The sequence below is a fragment of the Heptranchias perlo genome, chromosome 15, assembly GCF_035084215.1.
Source record: "Heptranchias perlo isolate sHepPer1 chromosome 15, sHepPer1.hap1, whole genome shotgun sequence".
NCBI classification, from domain to species: domain Eukaryota; kingdom Metazoa; phylum Chordata; class Chondrichthyes; order Hexanchiformes; family Hexanchidae; genus Heptranchias; species Heptranchias perlo.
Genome location: NC_090339.1, coordinates 56,683,620 through 56,703,340, shown reverse-complemented (window position 1 = coordinate 56,703,340; position 19,721 = coordinate 56,683,620). Strand labels below are relative to the sequence as shown.

The window sequence follows — 19,721 nt, the reverse complement described above, 5'->3', positions numbered from 1 at the left end:
AAATTATCCTGGAATATTTACATTTCCAGGGAGCTTTCTGACCTAGCCAATTCCCTGAAGTGATGAAGCTTCCTGTATTTACAAGTTACTTAAATCAAAAGTTACCTCATGTTTTTGAAATGTTAATGTATACCAGTTTGCACACTGGGAGAGGAGACGTGACTAATTATTTCTAATGGATGAACCAGTAAGGGCATTTCATGCTTGTCTAAATTTTGCAATGTACTGTTGAACACTGAGGCAGGTGTGAGACCCCAACATTTTGTGTCAGATTGCTCATTAGAATGATCTGCCAGTACTTTCTATCTTTCACTATGGATGTTACAACAGAAATTTGGAAATCCCAGAAAGTTGTAAAAGTAAAAGAGCTTTAGGGTTTCCATGAGGACTTTAGCGCTCTGTATTGGCCACCTATTCTCACAGTGATGTAGATGACTCATCACTCACTTAATATTTCATCGGAGACTCCGTTAAAAGATTCTGGGGGAAAATTCGAAGATTTTGCACTCTTTTTATTGTTTGGTACAGTTTAACTATGGTGAAAGTCGAGTATCGTACTATTACTTACTTGCTATGTGATGTCTGCTTCTATGTAATTAGCTCATTTCCAAATAAATGAGACTGTTAGTTTTAACCTGCACAATAAAGTCTGACTGAATTTTAGAATGGACAGAGGAATGTGGTGAGCAACCCATGTGGTCTCTGGTGCATTATACCAAGATGAAAGATGAATTAGTAGTCCTGTAAAATGCTGTCTTATTGACATTGCACATAAGATTGCATGTTTTAATTCATAGGAGACATGGGTTTGTTTATGGAAACTGTTTTGCTGTGAACACAAGTTAAGAGTGTTGGGAGGAAGCCTGGATCGTAACAATCTGTAAACACAATGTTTTTGTGTCAGATTGCAATCAAAATCAATATATCACAGCTATAGCTAACATTAAAAATACATTTTGTTGGTTCTACAAGGAGATGGCTTAAGTCAGAAACTGTGGTCACTGAGCTGTTGGATAATATTAGTTCTTCATTTTAAAACACTGGATTTATGGGACTTTCCAGTTTCAATACAAAAAACAAAAGAGATGATTATTATACCCTGTCTCATGTTACAGTGAATAATGCTTTAGAGATCATTAGTATAGAGAAGATCCCCTATGACCATTTAACGGTGACATATAATTTGTTTTGAAGGTTTGTGGTCATTGAGATGTGTGTCAGTGCTATGGAATGAAAGTTTTTTTCCCTGCTTTTTGAAGCAAGTGTCAAGAATCTGTGGTTGGTAATCCATCTGTTAAGTGCATGGTCTATCTTTCTCCATTCTGCTCAAACAAAGCTCTCTTTTATCTCTCTCTCAGAAGATTCTCTTTACTACAACAGTTGATGCTTCCATTCCCCACAGCAACCATCACTGAGACACAAGGGAAACATTCAAGCCCCAGAGCTGGTGCTGAGGGGAGCCACTACACTAATCCTTAGCATCAGAGGACTGAGTTATGAGGAAAGACTGGAGCAACTTTAGCTTTTTGGCTTTGAAAGGAGATGACTCAGAGGTGTCCTTATAGAGGTGTATGATAGTAAATAGTATAGTAAAGGTAAATCCATAACACTACTTCAAACTAAACCATGACAGTAGGACAAGGGTTTAAACCAGTCAACAGCAAATTCATGGCTGATGTCAACAAGTTCTTCACTCAACATGTGATCAACACATAGAAAGACTTCTGGGTGGGATAATAGAGATAAAAACTCTGGAATCATTACAAGAAAATGAATGCTGTGATGGTGAGAGTATAGATTCTTTCTACATTACAACAGTGACTATACTTCAAAAGCACTTCATTGGCTGTAAAGCACTTTGGGACATCCTGAGATCGTGAAAGGCACTATGTAAATGCAAGTTCTTTCTGTTTTTTGGATGGATAAGATAGGTTTTCCTCATTTGTAACTAACTAGTGGCCTCTTTGAGCAAGTCTACCACTTTTTCTGGTTATTGGTGATTTGTGCAGTGGGCTCATATTCACTAGGATTTATCATGAGAGGCTGTAGACCAGGGCTTTACACTCAACAGAGTGAGGGGGTTTTCTTTCATCCCATTGACTGAACAATTGCAATGGTTCATCCATGTGCTCTTTAACATGGTGAAACTGATGCATAAAGTTTTTAAGCAATTTCACTTCTTCCCAGTAGAATTCGATCTGCTTCCTCTGCACACCAAGTTATTTGGGCTTCCTGCCTAGCACCCCCCACAGAGCCAACCAGAACCACCTAAGGCAGATAAGATAGCAACTATAAAGAATCTGGCAACCCTACCTCATGTAACATCACTTCTACAGGATAAAAATGGCCCTCCTTGCATTACAACCTCCACAAGTACAGCCCACTGCCTGTGGAATGCTTCGGTGCCTCCAACAATCTGACTGGCGTGTGACCCTCCCTGGTATTAGCAGTCTCGCTCCAAGAGGCACTAAAGATGGCTGAATTGTGGTAGATGGTAGAAATTTCACATTGGTGAAGAAAGGGAAGCTTTTTGTCTTTCTTGAGAGAGAACAGAATCTCAGTGGGTCGGGGGCGGGAAGAGTATCCTTCGGAATGTGCAGATTTAATTAATATTTATTTGAGAGAAAATGGCAGTGCTCCACCACAACATGACTCTGTGACACTGCCAAAGGGACATTCTTGTTGGGTGGGAATAGTGAGGGGAACCCCCCAACCCACCCGCCCCCCCCTCCCAGCCTGATGTCAAGACAACCCACGACCCAATCCAGACTCTGTGAAGTAGAAGGGCTGAGTGGGTTTTTCCTTTTGTGACTCATGCATAGCAAAACAAAACAGATTTGGAACAGAGGAATATAGGGAGATATGAACAGGAGTAGGCCATTTAGCCGCTCGAGCCTACTCCGGCATTCAGTGAGATCATGGCTGATCTGTGACCTAACTCCATATACCTGCCTTAGCCCCATATCCCTTAATACTTTGGTTAACAAAAATCTATCAATCTCAGATTTAAAATTACCAACTGAGTTAGCATCAACTGCCATTTGCAGAAGAGAATTCCAAACTTCTATCACCTTTTGCATGTAGACGTGTTTCCTAAGTTCACTCCTGAAAGTCCTGGCTCTAATTTTTAGGCTATGTCCCCTAGTCCTTGACACCCCAAACAGTTTCTCCCGATCCACTCTATTAGTTCCCCTTAATATCCTCAAGACTTCGATCAAATCACTGCTAAATCTTCTAAATTCCAGTTTGTGTAATCTCACCTCGTAATTTAACCCTTGGAGTCCAGGTATCATTCCAGTAAATCTATGCTGCACTCTCTCCAAGGCTTCCTAAGGTACGGTGCCCAGAACTGAACACAGTACTCCAGGTGTGGTCTAACCAGGGCATTGTATAGCTGTAGGATTACTTCTACCCCCTTGTATTCTAGTCCCCAAGATATAAAGGCCAGCATTCCATTAGACTTTTTGATTATTTTCTGTACCTGTCCATGACATTTTAATGATCTACGTACATGGACCCCTAAGTCTCTTTTGGACCCTCCACTGTTTTGAAATTTTCACCATTTAGAAAGTACTCTGATCTATCCTTTTTATGTCCAAAGTGGGTGACTTCGTGCTTGCCTACATTGAAATCCATTTGCCACAGTTTTGCCCATTCACTTAATCTATTAATATCTCTCTGTAATTTTATGCTTCCATCTACACTGCTGACAATGCTGCCTATCTTTGTGTCATCGGCAAACTTGGATATATGGCTCTCTATTCCGTCATCTAAGTCCCCTATGGGACACCACTGGTCACATCCTGCCAATTTGAGTACCTGCCCTTTATCCCTACTCTCGGTCTCCTGCTGCTCAGCCAACTTCCTTAGCAGGTCAATAATTTGACCTCAATTCCATGAGCTTCAACTTTAGCTAACAGTCTCTTCTGATGGACTTTATCAGAAGTCCATATAAATAATATCCATTGCCCTTTGGCAGCTCAGGTTCTCTCAAGGCTAAGTTGGAAATAAAAGTTAGAAATAAAAGGATTAATGATTATAATTTTGAGGCAATAATGCTAAAGGTATCTCACACAATGAGGCAGATAATTAAAACTGGTCCTGAATCCTCTGTCATGTAAGGTTTCAAAACCCACTCACAAACTTATGTTCTAATTCTTTGGCAGTTCTACATGGACATACCAAAATGACGGGCATGAAAAGACTAGCTGGTCCATCAAGCCTATCCCACACTCATGATGGCTGGACCATCGTGACTAAACACTTCTCACACCCTCCTCTCCCCACCCCCATCCCGCAACCGTGTAATCTCCTGGGAGGGGCAAAAATCCAGAAAAAAACCCAGGGCCAATAAGGGAAAAAATACCCTGGAAAATTCCTCTCCAACCCCCTCAAGTTTTTTTTTATTCGTTCATGGGATGTGGGCGTCGCTGGCGAGGCCAGTATTTATTGCCCATCCCTAATTGTCCTTGAGAAGGTGGTGGTGAGCCACCTTCTTAAACCGCTGCAGTCCGTGTGGTGAAGGTTCTCCCACAGTGCTTAGGTAGGGAGTTCCAGATTTTGACCCAGCGACGATGAAGGAACGGCGATATATTTCCAAGTCGGGATGGTGTGTGACTTGGAGGGGAACGTGCGGGTGGTGTTGTTCCCATGTGCCCGCTGCCGTTGTCCTTCTAGGTGGTAGAGGTCGCAGGTTTGGGATGTGCTGTCGAAGAAGCCTTGGCGAGTTGCTGCAGTGCATCCTGTGGATGGTACACACTGCAGCCACGGTGCATTGGTGGTGAAGGGAATGAATGTTTAGGATGGTGGATGGGGTGCCAATCAAGCAGGCTGCTTTGTCCTGGATGGTATCAAGCTTCTTGAGTGTTGTTGGAGCTGCACTCATCCAGGCAAGTGGAGAGTATTCCATCACACTCCTGACTTGTGCCTTGTAGATGGTGGAAAGGCTTTGGGGAGTCAGGAGCTGAGTCACTCGCCGCAGAATACACAGCCTCTGACCTGCTCTTGTAGCCACAGTATTTATGTGGCTGGTCCAGTTAAGTTTCTGGTCAATTGTGACCCCCAGGATGTTGATGGTGGGAGATTTGGTGATGGTAATGCCATTGAATGTCAAGGGGAGGTGGTTAGACTCTCTCTTGTTGGAGATGGTCATTGCCTGGCAGTTGTCTGACGCGAATGTCACTTGCCACTTATCAGCCCAAGCCTGGATGTTGTCCAGGTCTCGCTGCATGCAGGCATGGACTGCTTCATTATCTGAGGGGTTGCGAATGGAACTGAACACTGTGCAATCATCAGCGAACATCCCCATTTCTGACCTTATGATAGAGGGAAGTTCATTGAGGAAGCAGCTGAAGATGGTTGGACCTAGGATACTGCCCTGAGCAACTCCTGCAGTAATGTCCTGGGGCTGAGATAACTGAGTGATCGAAACCAGTCCAGGAGATCACATGGACGATGTGCATGTCAACTGTTAATCCACTTACCTTCTACATGAAGTGATATCTCTGTCAATCTTTGCCCTCTTGCGGAAGCAAGAATGACTTTTTTTTTTAAAAAGTAATTAAGAATTTGTTTCATCAAAACATTCTAATCAATGCAGTATCTGTGTATACGTTTTTTGCTCTCTGATGTATTAATCCGTGTTATAAAAATGTTCCCAAAGAGCCCTAATGTCTTGTTCCACTGCATTAAAGTCACTTGTGTGCAATAGGTGTTCTTAAATTCAATTTGTACGCATGGTGAGCTGTGTGTTTTTATTAGACTATACTTGTGTATAGAAACACCAGAATAAAAATCAGTTGTCACAGATGCATCATGGTATTTGCAGGGTGGCGTCACAAAGCAGCTTCCATTGTGCATTTTTGTAGCTGAAAAGTCATTCATTTAATGTGCACAAATCCCAGTTTTCTGCTTTTTGGACTGCCGGGGGTGTGGAGATGGGAAGCAGACAGTCCTGTGTCTCTCAATCCAGGGGGAAGCCTCTGGACATGCTGCTGAAGAACAGATTCAGGGCCTTTTTTTAAAAGAGTTAATTTTTCTGTTCTCCTGCCTTTCGGGTGAGACGTTAAACCAAGGCCCCGTCTGCCCTCTCAGGTGGACTTAAAAGATCGTACGGCACTATTTTAAAAAATAGTAAGGGAATTCTCCCCGGTGACCTGGCCAAATTTTATCCCTCAACCAACATCACTAAAAACACATTATCTGGTCATTATCACATTACTGTCTGTGGGACCTTGGTGTGTGCAAATTGGCTGCTGCGTTTCATACATTACAACACTGACTACACTTCAAAAAGTACTTCATTGGCTGTAAAGCGTTTTGGGAGATTCTGAGATTGTGAAAGATGCGATAGAAATGCAAATTCTTTCTTTCCTTCTTCCACTGTAGACAGTAATGTCAGTTTCCTTGAGACTGTGATAATGCAAGATGTTGCTGTTTTCCTGCCCTCTACAGGGGTGTGTTAAAAATGAAGGAGCCAGGACACACATTATCTCCATAAGTAAGCCTGACTACGATTCACTGGGGAATTCATCACATGTGATTTATCCAATTAGCTTCGCTGATGCAGATATTTATGATGGCTGGCAAGGACGCATTCTATTCTTAACAATTGCATGTGGAGTTAGAATTCACATTTTCATGGCTGTGACATCTCAAAGCACTTTCCATACTCTTACGATTCATTTTTCTCCCTTCTGTGGAAGCATTTTAAGTCTTATGATTTGAATATTTCGTGGCCAGGCATGTGATGTGGTAAATATCTCCAACTCGTGAAGCTGTTTTATGACACCCGTGACTTGGTCACTCTTGAACTCCTAACACGTGTGAAAATAGTTTATTTTTTTTTTAACCAGACATAACAGATGGCCTGGTACTAAGACACAATTACTAAGGGCAGGAAATCAGAGCAAAACATTTTCACTTAACACTCAAGCTCCCATTGTTTTAAATCGGAGAAGGAAAATACCCACACTGCTCTCTGCCGTTGCAGTTTGCAGATATAATCGTTCTTGCTTTTGTGGTATGTTGATTTTATACCAAAGACGTACAAGATTTCTTCTGAAAACACTGCCACATTGTGCACAGAGCTTCCTAGCTTAAGACCTATTTAGGCGGACCCACCACATACCGTAGTGTGCAGCAATCTATTAATACAACCCTCTTCAGAGCTTTCCCTGTGAACTGGTGAAAATGGAAGTGAGAGTGTGCTGCTCCCTCCTGATCAGAGCTGATGTGGCATCACCACTCACTGTACAAAAAAAAGGAAGTTCAACTCTGAGTTCTGTGGATTTCATTTCTGGATATTAACTGTAAAATGACCAAAAGCTGTTTCCAATTGAGTAATTTTTTGGTCTGTGGAATACCACTGAAACCAAATTTTCCAACATTAAGGCGCTTTACCTGTTGATAGAACTGAGTAGAACTGATTCATAGAGGTGTGGATACCTGCTCCGGGGATGTCAGCAATGAGCTGACTCTAGCTGTCAGTAGGAAATTGCAGATGCTTTGGTCATAATTTTCCAAAGCTCTCTTGATTCAGGAATGTCCCTTTGGGTTGGAAAATTGCAAATTTCACTCCATTATTTATGCAGGGAGGGATGGAGAAACCAGGTAACCACAGACCAGTCAGTTTAACATCAGTTAAGGGGAAGCTACTGGAATCTATCATCAGAGACAGTGACTGAGGACTTGGACAAGTGTGAGTTGATCAAAGAGAGCTAGCACAGATGAGTGAAGGGTGGGTCATGTCTGAATAATCTAATTGAATTTTTTGAGGAGGTCTCTTGCCTTACCTTTTCATCATATATATATTAATGAGTTGGATAAAGGAATAGGGAGTTGTAAATCCAAGTTTGCAGATGACACTAAGTTAGGACACAAAGTAAGTTGTGTGAATGGGAGTAGGAAGTTAAAAAAGGGTGTGAGTTACAAAGTTGCAAACAGACTAAGTGAGTGAGCAAAATTGTGGCAGATGGAGTTCAATGTGGGGAAGTGTGAGGTCATCCACTTTTCCTAAGGGTGAGAGACTAGGTGCTGTGGAAGAGCAAAGGGCAGCAACTCACATGCAGTCACAATTAACTGAATACCCACCAGGAGTACTTGAGCATTGACTTTAAATGGACAGGCCAGGTTATGAGCTAAACATCATAACTGTGCTCCAGACCCTGGCTTGCTTGTGAGCAATGCCACAGGAGATAAGCTAGAATTTATAAAAGTGGTCTGGGTTTCTTTGCCCTTAAACTGGACTACCATTTATAACACACAGCTTTCTATGACAACCAATCTAAAAACACAAATCAAACCCATTATTTTCCATTCCATTGAATGTTCTCTTCTTTTTCCTTTCCTTTTAATACTAAAATGGTATATGTGTTTGTATTTAATACTTGTATAAAGTAAAACTAACTCCGAACGTCACTGGCTTTGATTTTAGTAATTGCTCTTCTGTAATTAAGAGGTCCTGACCCCTGCCTTGTGTGTCCTTGGTAATCACAAATTGTTTTGTATACTACAGTTTATTATTCCTGTTGTGCCTTATTTAAGAAATATGTTTTCTGATATAATAATATGCGGCATTACATTATCAACAGAATAGATATAAATTCTAGCTTATCTCCTGTGGCATTGCTCACAAGCATGAGTTTCAAAACCACTTCTGAACCCAATTAGTCCAAGTTGGATTTTTAAAAATAAATTTACATTGATTACATAGAATGTACAGCACAGAAACAGGCCATTCAACCCAACAGGTCCATGCTGGTGTTTTTTGCTTTGCATGAGCCTCCTCCCTCCCTACTTCAGCTAACCCTGTGATTGCTGTGATTTTGTGTCAACCTTGTCTCATTAGGCATGTCATTTGTGTACATAGCAGCGGCATAAAAGATTTGTTCACATTCATTTCTTGCAGCTCCGTTAGGACTTTTGTATATTGTATTCCCATTCCTCTAATCTCTGCATTGGCCATGTATCTACGGCAATGATTTGCGCTGTAGTCTAAGGCCTGACGATATGTAGCACCTGAAGTTCCTTGGTCACTTAGAAGCGCTGCCTTTTCTATCATATCCTAACCCAAATCTGTTTGTGGGGCCTGGTTTTATAGTGATCTGGGGATCAATCTGTCTTGCTGATGGTTTGAGGAATATCTGTCTGTGGTATCCAGGTCCCTTGGGTTATCTGGCCAGAGCAGTTATCTTTCCACTGCTGACAGTTTTTTTTTTCTTTTCTAGATTTCAGATTTGAACCATCTTTGACTCTGAGTGATCTGAAATCTCAACCCATCTATCTGCTGTCCTCCTTAGTTGCTTAAGCAATATAGTTTGGAATTGCCATGTTTCTAAGGCAGCATTGCATAAATGATGAACCCATGGGACAAACCATTTATAATTGTGTCAGAGTTAATTTTGGAGTGTCAACTCTAAACATTACGTTTTTCAAAAACAAAGTGGAGCAAATGCTTGTTTTAAAAATTCTTTTTTTTATTTTGCCACACGATGTAAATGAAATCCACTAGGCCTGATGCCACTCACTGCTTTTTTTTCACAGTAAACCACATTTCCCCATCATATATCCTATACTTCCTCAGTAATGTTTTATTATTTGTACAATGCTTATTTATATAATCAAAATATCTATTTATCACGTGAACCTACATTGAGTCATAATCACACACATTGTTCATCATGATCGTTTTGTACGGCTTCGCTAAATATGATGTGCTAAATATTACAACTGGTTTTTAAACAATGAAATTCCTCCTTCAATGAAAAATGGGAAGACTGCCTGTTTTCTCCATGGTTAGCCACCCATCTCACAGCGTTTTAAAATTCGTCAACGGATCATTAATTATGGAGACAGACAGGAAGCGAGAAATGTGCTGAATTTGAAAGGGGGGGGGGAGAAGCAGGAAACAAGGACAGGTCACCAAACAGAAGGTAGAATGATTTAAATTGGAAGAATGATGGACAGCAGGATTGGCAAGAGACTGGACTGTGAAATATAAGAATAATGCGTTTGCGGGGGGGGGGGGGCGGCAAACGAGAGATCATGAGACCAAGAATGGACAAGGGGTATCGAGAAAGAAGATGAGAATAAAGCACAGGGCAAGAGAGGGATTGGAGGTGGAGTGGGGGGAGAAACTCACTAATTTACAAGAGGTATTGCTGATGGAGTAGATTAGTTCTAGATTTTGTAAAAGTTTGGCACATCCTGACCAAATGTTGAAGATTGTAATTAAGAACTCGAAAGGTTCAGAAGCTCCCTGTGTTGTGTTTGTGTTTGTATGGAGAACAGAGAAACTTACCAGAAGTGAGGCCTGTTCAGGGAGATGGATGTCAAAGAATGTCTGTGGATGATCCTCTGCTAAATTATTTAGTTAAATCTTTGTCCAGACTTTGTGCTGTAAAGTACGCCTTAAGAAGAGAATTCTTAAAGAAGAACTGACAGGCCTGTGGAAGTAAGATTACCTAGAATTACATAAGATTTACAGCACAGAAACAGGCTATTCAGCCCAACCAGCCTATGCCAGTATTTGTGCTCCACACGAGCCTCCTCCCAACCTTCTTCCTCTCACCATGTCAGCACATCTTTCTTTTCTTTTCACCCTCATGTACTTATCTAGCTTCCCCTTAAATGCATCTATCCTATTCGCCTAAACAATTCCATATGGTAGCGAGTTCCACATTCATAAATAAATAAATGAACAGTCCGTCCACAATAATGAATTTACTTCTCGTCAGAATAGACTATAGTATCTTCTGATGGGTTTGCTGTAAAATGCGCAGATCTGAAAGGGTGATCGACTGGTATTGTCAGGTAATGCCACTCCTGGTCCACTGTAAGGACTGTCTGTGCATCTCACCTTAGAGTCATGCGGAGGGAACAGTAGATCTAAATTAAAAAGCACTGTAGAAATGGGATCTATGTGGATTCGACATCAATTTAACTAAAAAGCTAAGGGGTTCAAAACCCCCTGTGAGAAGTGATGCCGTACTGATGATCATGGGTTGAAGCATTATATCTATGGCATATCTTGCCTGCTCACCTCCTTCATTAATATGAACACTTCAATAGTTTTGATAAAGCCTGATGATTGTAAAATATAAAAGTGAACATATAGTATGCTACGAAGTATCATAGTATGTTACAGCACAGAAGGAGGTCATTCGGCCCATGGTGCCTCTGAAAGAGCGATCCAATTAGTACCATTAGTCCCGTGCGTGTGTTCTGCAGGATAGGTCATATCTTACTGGACTTTTACTGGTTACCGAAACAAGTCAAGTAGGACCTTGCAGGTCGGTGGTAATGGTTGATTTACCATTGCAGTGCATTGGGTAATAAGATGTTCCAGCAGCTGGATCGCAGATAGCTTAAACAATTGACTGTAATCCACTTTTGGAGTTGCTATATGTGATGCATAATCTGTTACAATCAGGGCAACAATCTACCTTAGTGGTTTGTCAGTTTGTACAAGTTCCCTACCAAGTGCTTGCTTGCACGTTCGATGGTTTGTAGCTCAGTAAGCAATGAGTAACTGCTAAGCTATCCCTTCTGTCCTCTTCTGGAAAATTTTGTGTTGCTTGATATATTTGTTTAACGGGCTGTTTATTCACTTTATGAATTGAATTCTTTTCCCCACTAAATGCCTGCGTGCGATACACCATTCTTTGATGGAGAGCTCTCCAGTGATGGCATTCTTCGGCCAGTGCTGCAAATTGCGTGAGAAGCTCTCCGAGAAACTCTTATCATAGAATCATACAGCACAGAAGGCGGCCATTCAGCCCATCATGCCTGTGCAAGCTCTTTGAAAGAGCTATCCAATTAGTCCCACTCCCCTGTTCTTTCCCCATAGCCCTGCAAATTTTTCCTTGATTTTTTTTTTTTTCCCCTTCCTTTCATATCTGTTGTCAAGCATCGATCCTTGGCTTGATCTTTCCTCCTAACGGGATTACAGGATGAGAAAGTTTGCTTTATGAGAACTCACAAGCTTACAGCTGCACCTCATCGCCACATTGCAGCATCAACACAAAGTGCCACCACACTGCCGTTGCACCACTTTAACGACAGCTGACTAAGGATCTAGTTTCTACCCTTTAAATAGTAACAACATTTCATGACAGCTGCCCCAGCTTCCACCTCAGACAGCAGCTGAAAGAGACAAAATTGTTTATTTCGTGTCACTAGAAGACTCTGCCCATCAGCTTGACCAGAATTGTGCATCCTCTCTGGCAGTACATATATTTGCAGTGTTGAAGGTGTGGAGTCAACACCCCAGCAACTCTGCCACAAACTGACTAACAACGAGCGTTTCATTGATGTGGTAAAGGCATCTCTCATTTATACATATTTATCTTTCTTATTTTAGTTTTTTGATATTATCACATCTCTCTGTATACCAGTCATCCTTCCGATAAAAAACACATCTGATACTCATGAGAACTGATCCAAAAAGACCAGAATTAGTAATTTTGTGTGATAACCTGAAATTTTTACCTGTCGGGCTAATTTCTGGTTTAGGGTTGACTGTTTTTTAAGACATGATCTGCATTGCAAAGAGATACAAAATGTGTTCCTGTCTCTCCTTTTTGTGTACATTGGTGTTAAAAATATAGGAAGGACAGAGCACTGTTAGAACAGCTTTGTCCAACTGTCCCCCCACCCACCCACCATCACCAAGGTCACAATGAACAAAATTCCCTGACCCTCAACCAACAATGCCAACAAACTCACTGCATAAATGCATACGCCAGCAAGTACTTCATTGGCTGTAAAGGACTTTGGGAGGTCCTGATGTTGTGATATAAATGTAAGTTTTTCTTTCATTCTTTCATTCTTTCTTTTGTTCTTTCTCTCTCTCGCGCTCTCTCTCTCTCGCTCTCTCTCTCTCGCTCTCTCTCTCTCGCTCTCTCTCTCTCGCTCTCTCTCGCGCTCTCGCTCTCTCGCTCTCGCTCTCTCGCTCTCTCTCTCTCTTTCTTTCCCTCTTGCTTTCTTTCTTTCCCTCTTTCTCTTCCTCTTACTTACTTTCTCTCTGTCAGCAATATCATGATTGGAGCATCGTGTAAACTGGAGTAAAATTATTGAAAATAAAAATATTAAAAAATATACGTAACAGTATGTGTGGGAGAGGGCAGTGGTCCAATTTGTTCCAAGGATGCACCCAGTCCTTCATAAAGAAATGTTGTGTATAAAACCTTCTGATAGTGAATTCATGCAATCTCTCCCTGGTAGCACATAAGGTAAGAAAGAACTTGGATTTATACAGAGCCTTATCATATGTTGAGGATGCCTCAAAGCACATCGCATCTGATGAATTACTTTTGAAATGCAGTTGGTGTTATTATGTAGGCACACCAATAGTGCCTGTATCTCTGACAGTGCAGCACTCCCTTAGTACTGCACTGAGGTGTCAGCCTAGATTTTGCACTCAAGTCCTGGAGTAGAACCCATAACCTAATGAATCGGAGTTGCCAACTGAGTCAGGCTGACAGCTTTTACAGGTGGGTGCTTTGTGATAGTGGTACTGCCATAAAAGCTCTAACAGTTGATTCTGGTAGGTGGTAGGTGTCTTGTCGTAGTGTTGCATGCGGTGCCGTTAGGTTTCTGATGATAAATAACAAGTAAATGTGTTATAATTAAAAAGAACCTTACATTCAGGCAACATTCAGCAGCCCAACCTTTGCTTACAATCTCCACCTTGCAGACAGACCTACTTTCCTAGTCTAGTTCCAACCCATTGGGGGTAATTTCAAACTAACTTGCCAGGCGGGAAACCCATGGGATCGGACGGGCCAGATTTACACCCCACCCAATGTTGCTCTCCACTGGCTTCAATGGAGAGTAAAGTCGGGTGGGTTGCAAAACCAATGTTGCACCCGATCCAGTCAGTTTCCCGACAGGTGGGTTAGGTTAAAATTAGCACTGTGGGAGAACCTTCACCACACGGACTGCAGCAGTTCAAGAAGGCGGCTCATCACCACCTTCTCAAGGGCAATTAGGGATGGGCAATAAATGCTGGCCTTGCCAGCGACGCCCACATCCCATGAACGAATATTTTTTAAAAATTGCCTCTATTGTATCTAATTGAAACATTGAGAGAATATTTATAATTCTCTTACTCAAATTGAAATATTAACATTTACTGATGTTAGATGAACAGCCACAGATTCTCATACTCAAACTGAAATATCATTACAGTGCATTCCTAGAAGACCTGGCCGTCTATTGGAGACAGGTTGTAGGTTCCGAGTGATAGGGATTCATTCAAATACTGTCTGATGTCCCAACAAGAAGTGTGGTAGTCCATACTGTTGAAGAAAGGCATCCATGCGATCTCTGGTAGTTTTTTTGGGAGGTGACCTAGAATCATAGAATGGTTACAGCACGGAAGGAGGCCATTCAGCCCGTCGAGTCCGTACCGGCTCTCTGCAAGAGCAATCCAGCTAGTCCCACTCCCCCGCCCTTTCCCCATAGCCTTGCAAATTTTTTCCCTTCAATTTCTAATCAAGTTCCCTTTTGAAAGCCATGATTGACTCTGCCTCCACCACCCCCTCGGGCAGTGCATTCCATATCTTAACCACTCGCTGAGTAAAAAAAGTTTTTCCTCTGTCGCCTTTGGTTCTTTTGCCAATCACCTTAAATCTATGTCCTCTAGTTCGTGACCCTTCTGCCAATGGGAACAATTTATCTCTATCTACTCTGTCTAGACCCTTCATGATTTTGAATACTTCTATCAAATCTCCTCTCAACCGTCTCTGCCCTAAGGAGAACAACCCCAGCTTCTCCAGTCTATCCACATAACTGAAGTCCCTCATCCCTGGAACCATTCTAGTAAATCTCTTCTGCACCCTCTCTAAGACCTTCACATCCTTCCTAAAGTGTGGTGCCCAGAACTGGACACAATACTCCAGTTGTGGCCGAACCTTCAAAAAGATTCATTATAACTTCCTTGCTTTTGCACTCCATGCCTCTATTTATAAAGCCTAGAATCCTGTTTGCTTTCTTAACCGCTTTCTCAACGTTATCTGCCACCTTCAAAGATTTGTGCACATATACTCCCAGATCTCTCTGTTCCTGCACCTCTTTTAGAATTGTACCCTTTAGTTTATATTGCCTTCCCTCGTTCTTCCTACCAAAATGTATCACTTCACACTTCTCTGCATTAAATTTCATCTGCCACGTGTCCGCCCATTCCACCAGCCTGTCTATGTCCTCTTGAAGTCTATCACTATCCTCCTCACTACACTTCCAAGTTTTGTGTCATCTGCAAATATTGAAATTGTGCCTTGTACACCCAAGTCCAAGTCATTAATATACATCAAAAAAAGTAGTGGTCCTAGTACTGACCCATGGGGAACACCACTGTACACCTCCCTCCAGTCTGAAAAACAACCGTTCATCACTACTCTCTGTTTCCTGTCACTTAGCCAATTTTGTATCCATGCTGCCACTGCTCCTTTTATTCCATGGGCTTCAACTTTGATGACAAGCCTGTTATGCGGCACTTTATCAAACGCCATTTGGAAGTCCACATACACCATATCAACCCCATTGCCCTCATCGATCCTCTCTGTTAACTCATCAAAAAACTCAATCAAGTTACATAAACATGATTTGCCTTTAATAAATCCATGCCTGGCTTTTCTTAACTAATCCACATTTGTCTAAGTGACTATTATCTTTGGCCCGTATTATCGTTTCTAAAAGTTTCCCCACCACCGAGATGAAACTGACGGGCCTGTAGTTGCTGCATTTATCCTTGCACCCTTTCTTGAACAAGGGTGTAACATTAGCAGTTCTCCTGTCCTCTGGCACCACCCCCGTATCTAAGGATAATTGGAAGATTATGGCCAGTACCTCCATAATTTCCACCCTTACTTCCCTCAGCAACCTAGGATGCATCCTATCCGGACCAGGTGACTTATCTACTTTAAGTACAGCTAGCCTTTCTTACACCTCCTCTTTATCAATTTTTAGTCCATCCAGTGTCTCAACTACCTCCTCTTTTACTGTGACTTTGGCAGCATCTTCTTCCTTGGTAAAGACAGATGTAAAGTACTCATTTAGTACCTCAGCCATGTCCTCTGCCTCCATGCGTAGATCTCCTTTTTGGTCCCTAATCGGCCCTACCCCACCTCTTACTACTAGTTTACTGTTCATATACCTATAGAAGACTTTTGGATTTCCTTTTATATTAGCCGCCAGTCTATTCTCATACTCTCTTTTTGCCCCTCTTATTTCCTTTATCACTTCCCCTCTGAACTTTCTATATTCAGCCTGGTTCTCACTTGTATTTTCAACCTGACATCTGTCATATGCCCCTTTTTTCTACTTCATCTTAATCTCTATCTCTTTGGTCATCCAGGGAGCTCTGGCTTTGGTTGTCCTACCTTTCTCCCTCATGGGAATGTACCTAGTCTGTACCTGAACCATCACTTAATTAAAGGCCACTGTTCCATTAAAGTTTTGCCCGGGCCAGATCGGTTCTCATGCCACTGAAATTGGCCCTCCTCCAATTGAGTATATTTATTCTAAATTGCTCCTTGTCCTTTTCCATAACTAATCTAAACCTTATGATACTATAATCGCTGTTCCCTAGATGTTCCCCCACGGACACTTGCTCCACTGGGGCCACCTCATACTCCAGAACCAGATCCAGCAATACCTCCTTCCTCGTTGGGTCAGAAACGTACTGGTCAAGAAAGTTCTCTTGAACACACTTCAAAAATTCCTCTCCCTCTTTGCCCTTTACACTATTATATCCCAGTCTTTATTAGGATAGTTGAAGTCCCCTATTATCACTACTCTATGGGCTCTTGCACCTCTCTGTAATTTCCTTACAAATTTGCTCCTTTACATCCTTCCCACTAATTGGTGGCCTGTAAGGCTTCATCCATCTGATCCATAGTATCTATCTCAAAATGGCACCACGTCTTAATCAAACTCCTAAGCTGCAGTGAAACTGCCTTTTTGGGTAGGAATTAATTTCACCTATACAGAAGAGCATAGGTAAGAAATTTAAAATTTTGACTTTCCATAGCTTTAACAATTGAACATAAGTTCTAACTAAGCTTCATCAACATTCATAATTCTGCCTGAATTCTGAATTCTTTGACCATAACCAACCATACGGTGACAAACCAGTATTACTTCTTTTAATCATCACACTTAAATACAAAATCCTGCTGAATTTAACATAAGGGCAACAAATGGGACATTTTAGATATCTGATCACATTTAGGGTAAAGTGTATGCTTTTGTTTGGATTAAATAGCTCTGGTGTGAAATGCAAAGGCCAATCCCACGCTTCTGGGAAGAAGGTAGGGAGCGTTGCCATGGGAAATCACGCGCGTGAACCTTGGGATTTTCCATCTGTAAAAATTACTGGATGAAAAACCACAAGCTGTGCACCTGTATTTTCCATCATATCTGCTCATGAATAATGAGGAATCCTGAGATTTGTCAATGTGACCTCCTGGACTGCTGTCAATCGCCTGACGTGGGTGGGGGGGGTGGGGAGTGGTGTGGGTAGAAAGTGACTAGTCATGATGCTCCAGGCACCATGAGTGTGAGGCGGGCTTGGAGGATCAGCTGGTCTTTTCCTGCCTGTGATTTTTGTATTTGTCATGTGATAAGTTGCGTTCCTTGATGTGTGATGAAATGAAGGCAGTAAATTGTATTTGCTAACGAGTGGGAAGGTTGTCAAGTTTTAGGTCTCCACATTCGGTCAGATGTTCTGATGTTGTAGGTTACAAAGAGGTTCTATTCACTTACACCACAGTTGGTGCTTCAATTGGAAGGACATGGAAGTAGGTTCTCCAGATAAGTTGGGCTGCCAATCTGGAGGCGTCTTGGCAGGGAAGAGTTATGATGGTTTGAGATAATAACTTTGTGTAAATGAATGAGTCACTTTGTAAAATATGTTGTCTGAGCAGATGATCTGGATGAAATTGGGGACCCAAAACAACTATCACCATGAGTTCAAAAGCAAAACACTGCGGATGCTGGAAATCTGAAATAAAAGCAGAGAATGCTGGAAACTCTCAGCAGGTCAGGCAGCATCTATGGAGAGAGAAATAGGGTTAACGTTTCAGATCGATGACCTTTCATCAGAACTGATGAGTTATCACCATGAGTTATCTCCTATATTTGTAAGAGATACAGGTGGACAGTACTTTCCATCCATAATATCCCCCATCCCCTCCTGGTTTTACTTTTTCTTTAAGGAGAGAGAATAGAGAAAAATGAAAATTCCTGTAAAGGAATGAATCATTAGTGAGGTAACTTCCATAATTCCCACACAATTATTCCAGTAAAAATGTAAGTAATTAATCTTTATGCTGTTGACTTTCCAAATAGCTGCTTCTATTTTATTGTCAAACAACCTGTGCATACTTGTCTCGCACCATAAAAAGATTATAAAAAGAAATAAAAATCACAAAATCCACACACACTCTTAAGGGGTAAGAGAAAGAATACCCCCAACACCCACGTAGAGTATGAATTGATCTCTGTTATATTTTAACATGCTTTGTTCAATCCTTTCTGGCCAATATTCATCCCGCAACTATCATCACTCAAACTGATTATCTGGTCATTATCACATTGCTCTTTGTGGGATCTTGCCATGCTTCAAAAGCACTTCAGTGGTTGTGAAGCACTTTGGAACGTCCTGAAGTCATGTAAGGTGCTATAGAATTGCAAATCTTTCTTTCTTTGCACTTGGCTTGGTGATTGGGTTTGTGAGATACTTTCAACGACTGCAGCAAGAAATTGCTGTTGTATTCAATGAATCAATTCAATTAACATTGAAACACTTTCCCCATAAAACAGGATGAAGAGGAGGAAATCAAGCTGGAAATTAATATGCTAAAGAAATATTCTCATCACAGGAATATTGCAACGTATTACGGTGCTTTCATTAGAACAAATCCTTCGAGCCATGAAGATCAGCTCTGGGTAAGTGCTTATGTGTGTGTTATACTATTTGACAGTAGCAAGACAATTACATATTCTACAAATTGCAGGAATACAACTTAGGGGCAAACCTTATGTAACCTGATCAATCATCATAACATATTATCAGAGGTTAATTAAAATCACACCATAAAATAAAAGTTAATAGACTTAGCCCAGCCTTTGCTTAACCTGTCTGAGAAAAACTGGTAGACCCAACTGGTAAATATAGTATATTTTCTACCCATTATGCTGAAATAATGCATAGATTTTGATAGATTTGATGGCAAGACTAAAGTCACCTTTCTGATTGCCAGAACAGTTAGGTTATCACTGTGGCTGTTTAGCAGGAAAGCTATATGAAAACAGATGGCTGATTTACGAAATTCAGTTCATGAAACGTCCCTAGAAACCTTTTGTTGAAATGTAAGTAACATGAGCTTAAGATCAGAAGTCTTGTGAGTATGAACTCTAAGCTGATAGAAACCAAGTAAGGTTACGTGATGTCCCAATCCCTAGGGTGGCATTCCATAACATAGCGCATTGCATAAAAACATTATTAAGCTTGTTAACATTGTTCTCTTGCTAATCTGAACTTCATCTTGTATACTTAGAACATATTAAAACAGATCCAAGTTTCCGCAGCAACCAGCCATTTATGGGATATTGTACCCTTCTATGCACAAATGCAGTGTTATGGATTTAATCAATCCAACAAGGGGATATCTTCATGAAAAATGCATTAACAAAACTTTGTGGGACTTGTAATTTGA

General features: G+C 41.3%; 1 protein-coding gene across 3 annotated transcripts in view; it reads left to right on the top strand.

Annotated features, from left to right (window-relative positions):
- Positions 1 to 19,721, top strand: part of si:zfos-2326c3.2 (mitogen-activated protein kinase kinase kinase kinase 4) — a 255,016-nt gene that overhangs the window by 68,056 nt on the left and 167,239 nt on the right. For all 3 annotated transcript variants that reach the window (XM_067997295.1, XM_067997294.1, XM_067997296.1), the window contains exon 4: positions 18,826 to 18,951. In XM_067997295.1, the coding sequence (XP_067853396.1) occupies positions 18,826 to 18,951 (126 nt within the window). The remainder of the gene's footprint in view (positions 1 to 18,825; positions 18,952 to 19,721) is intronic.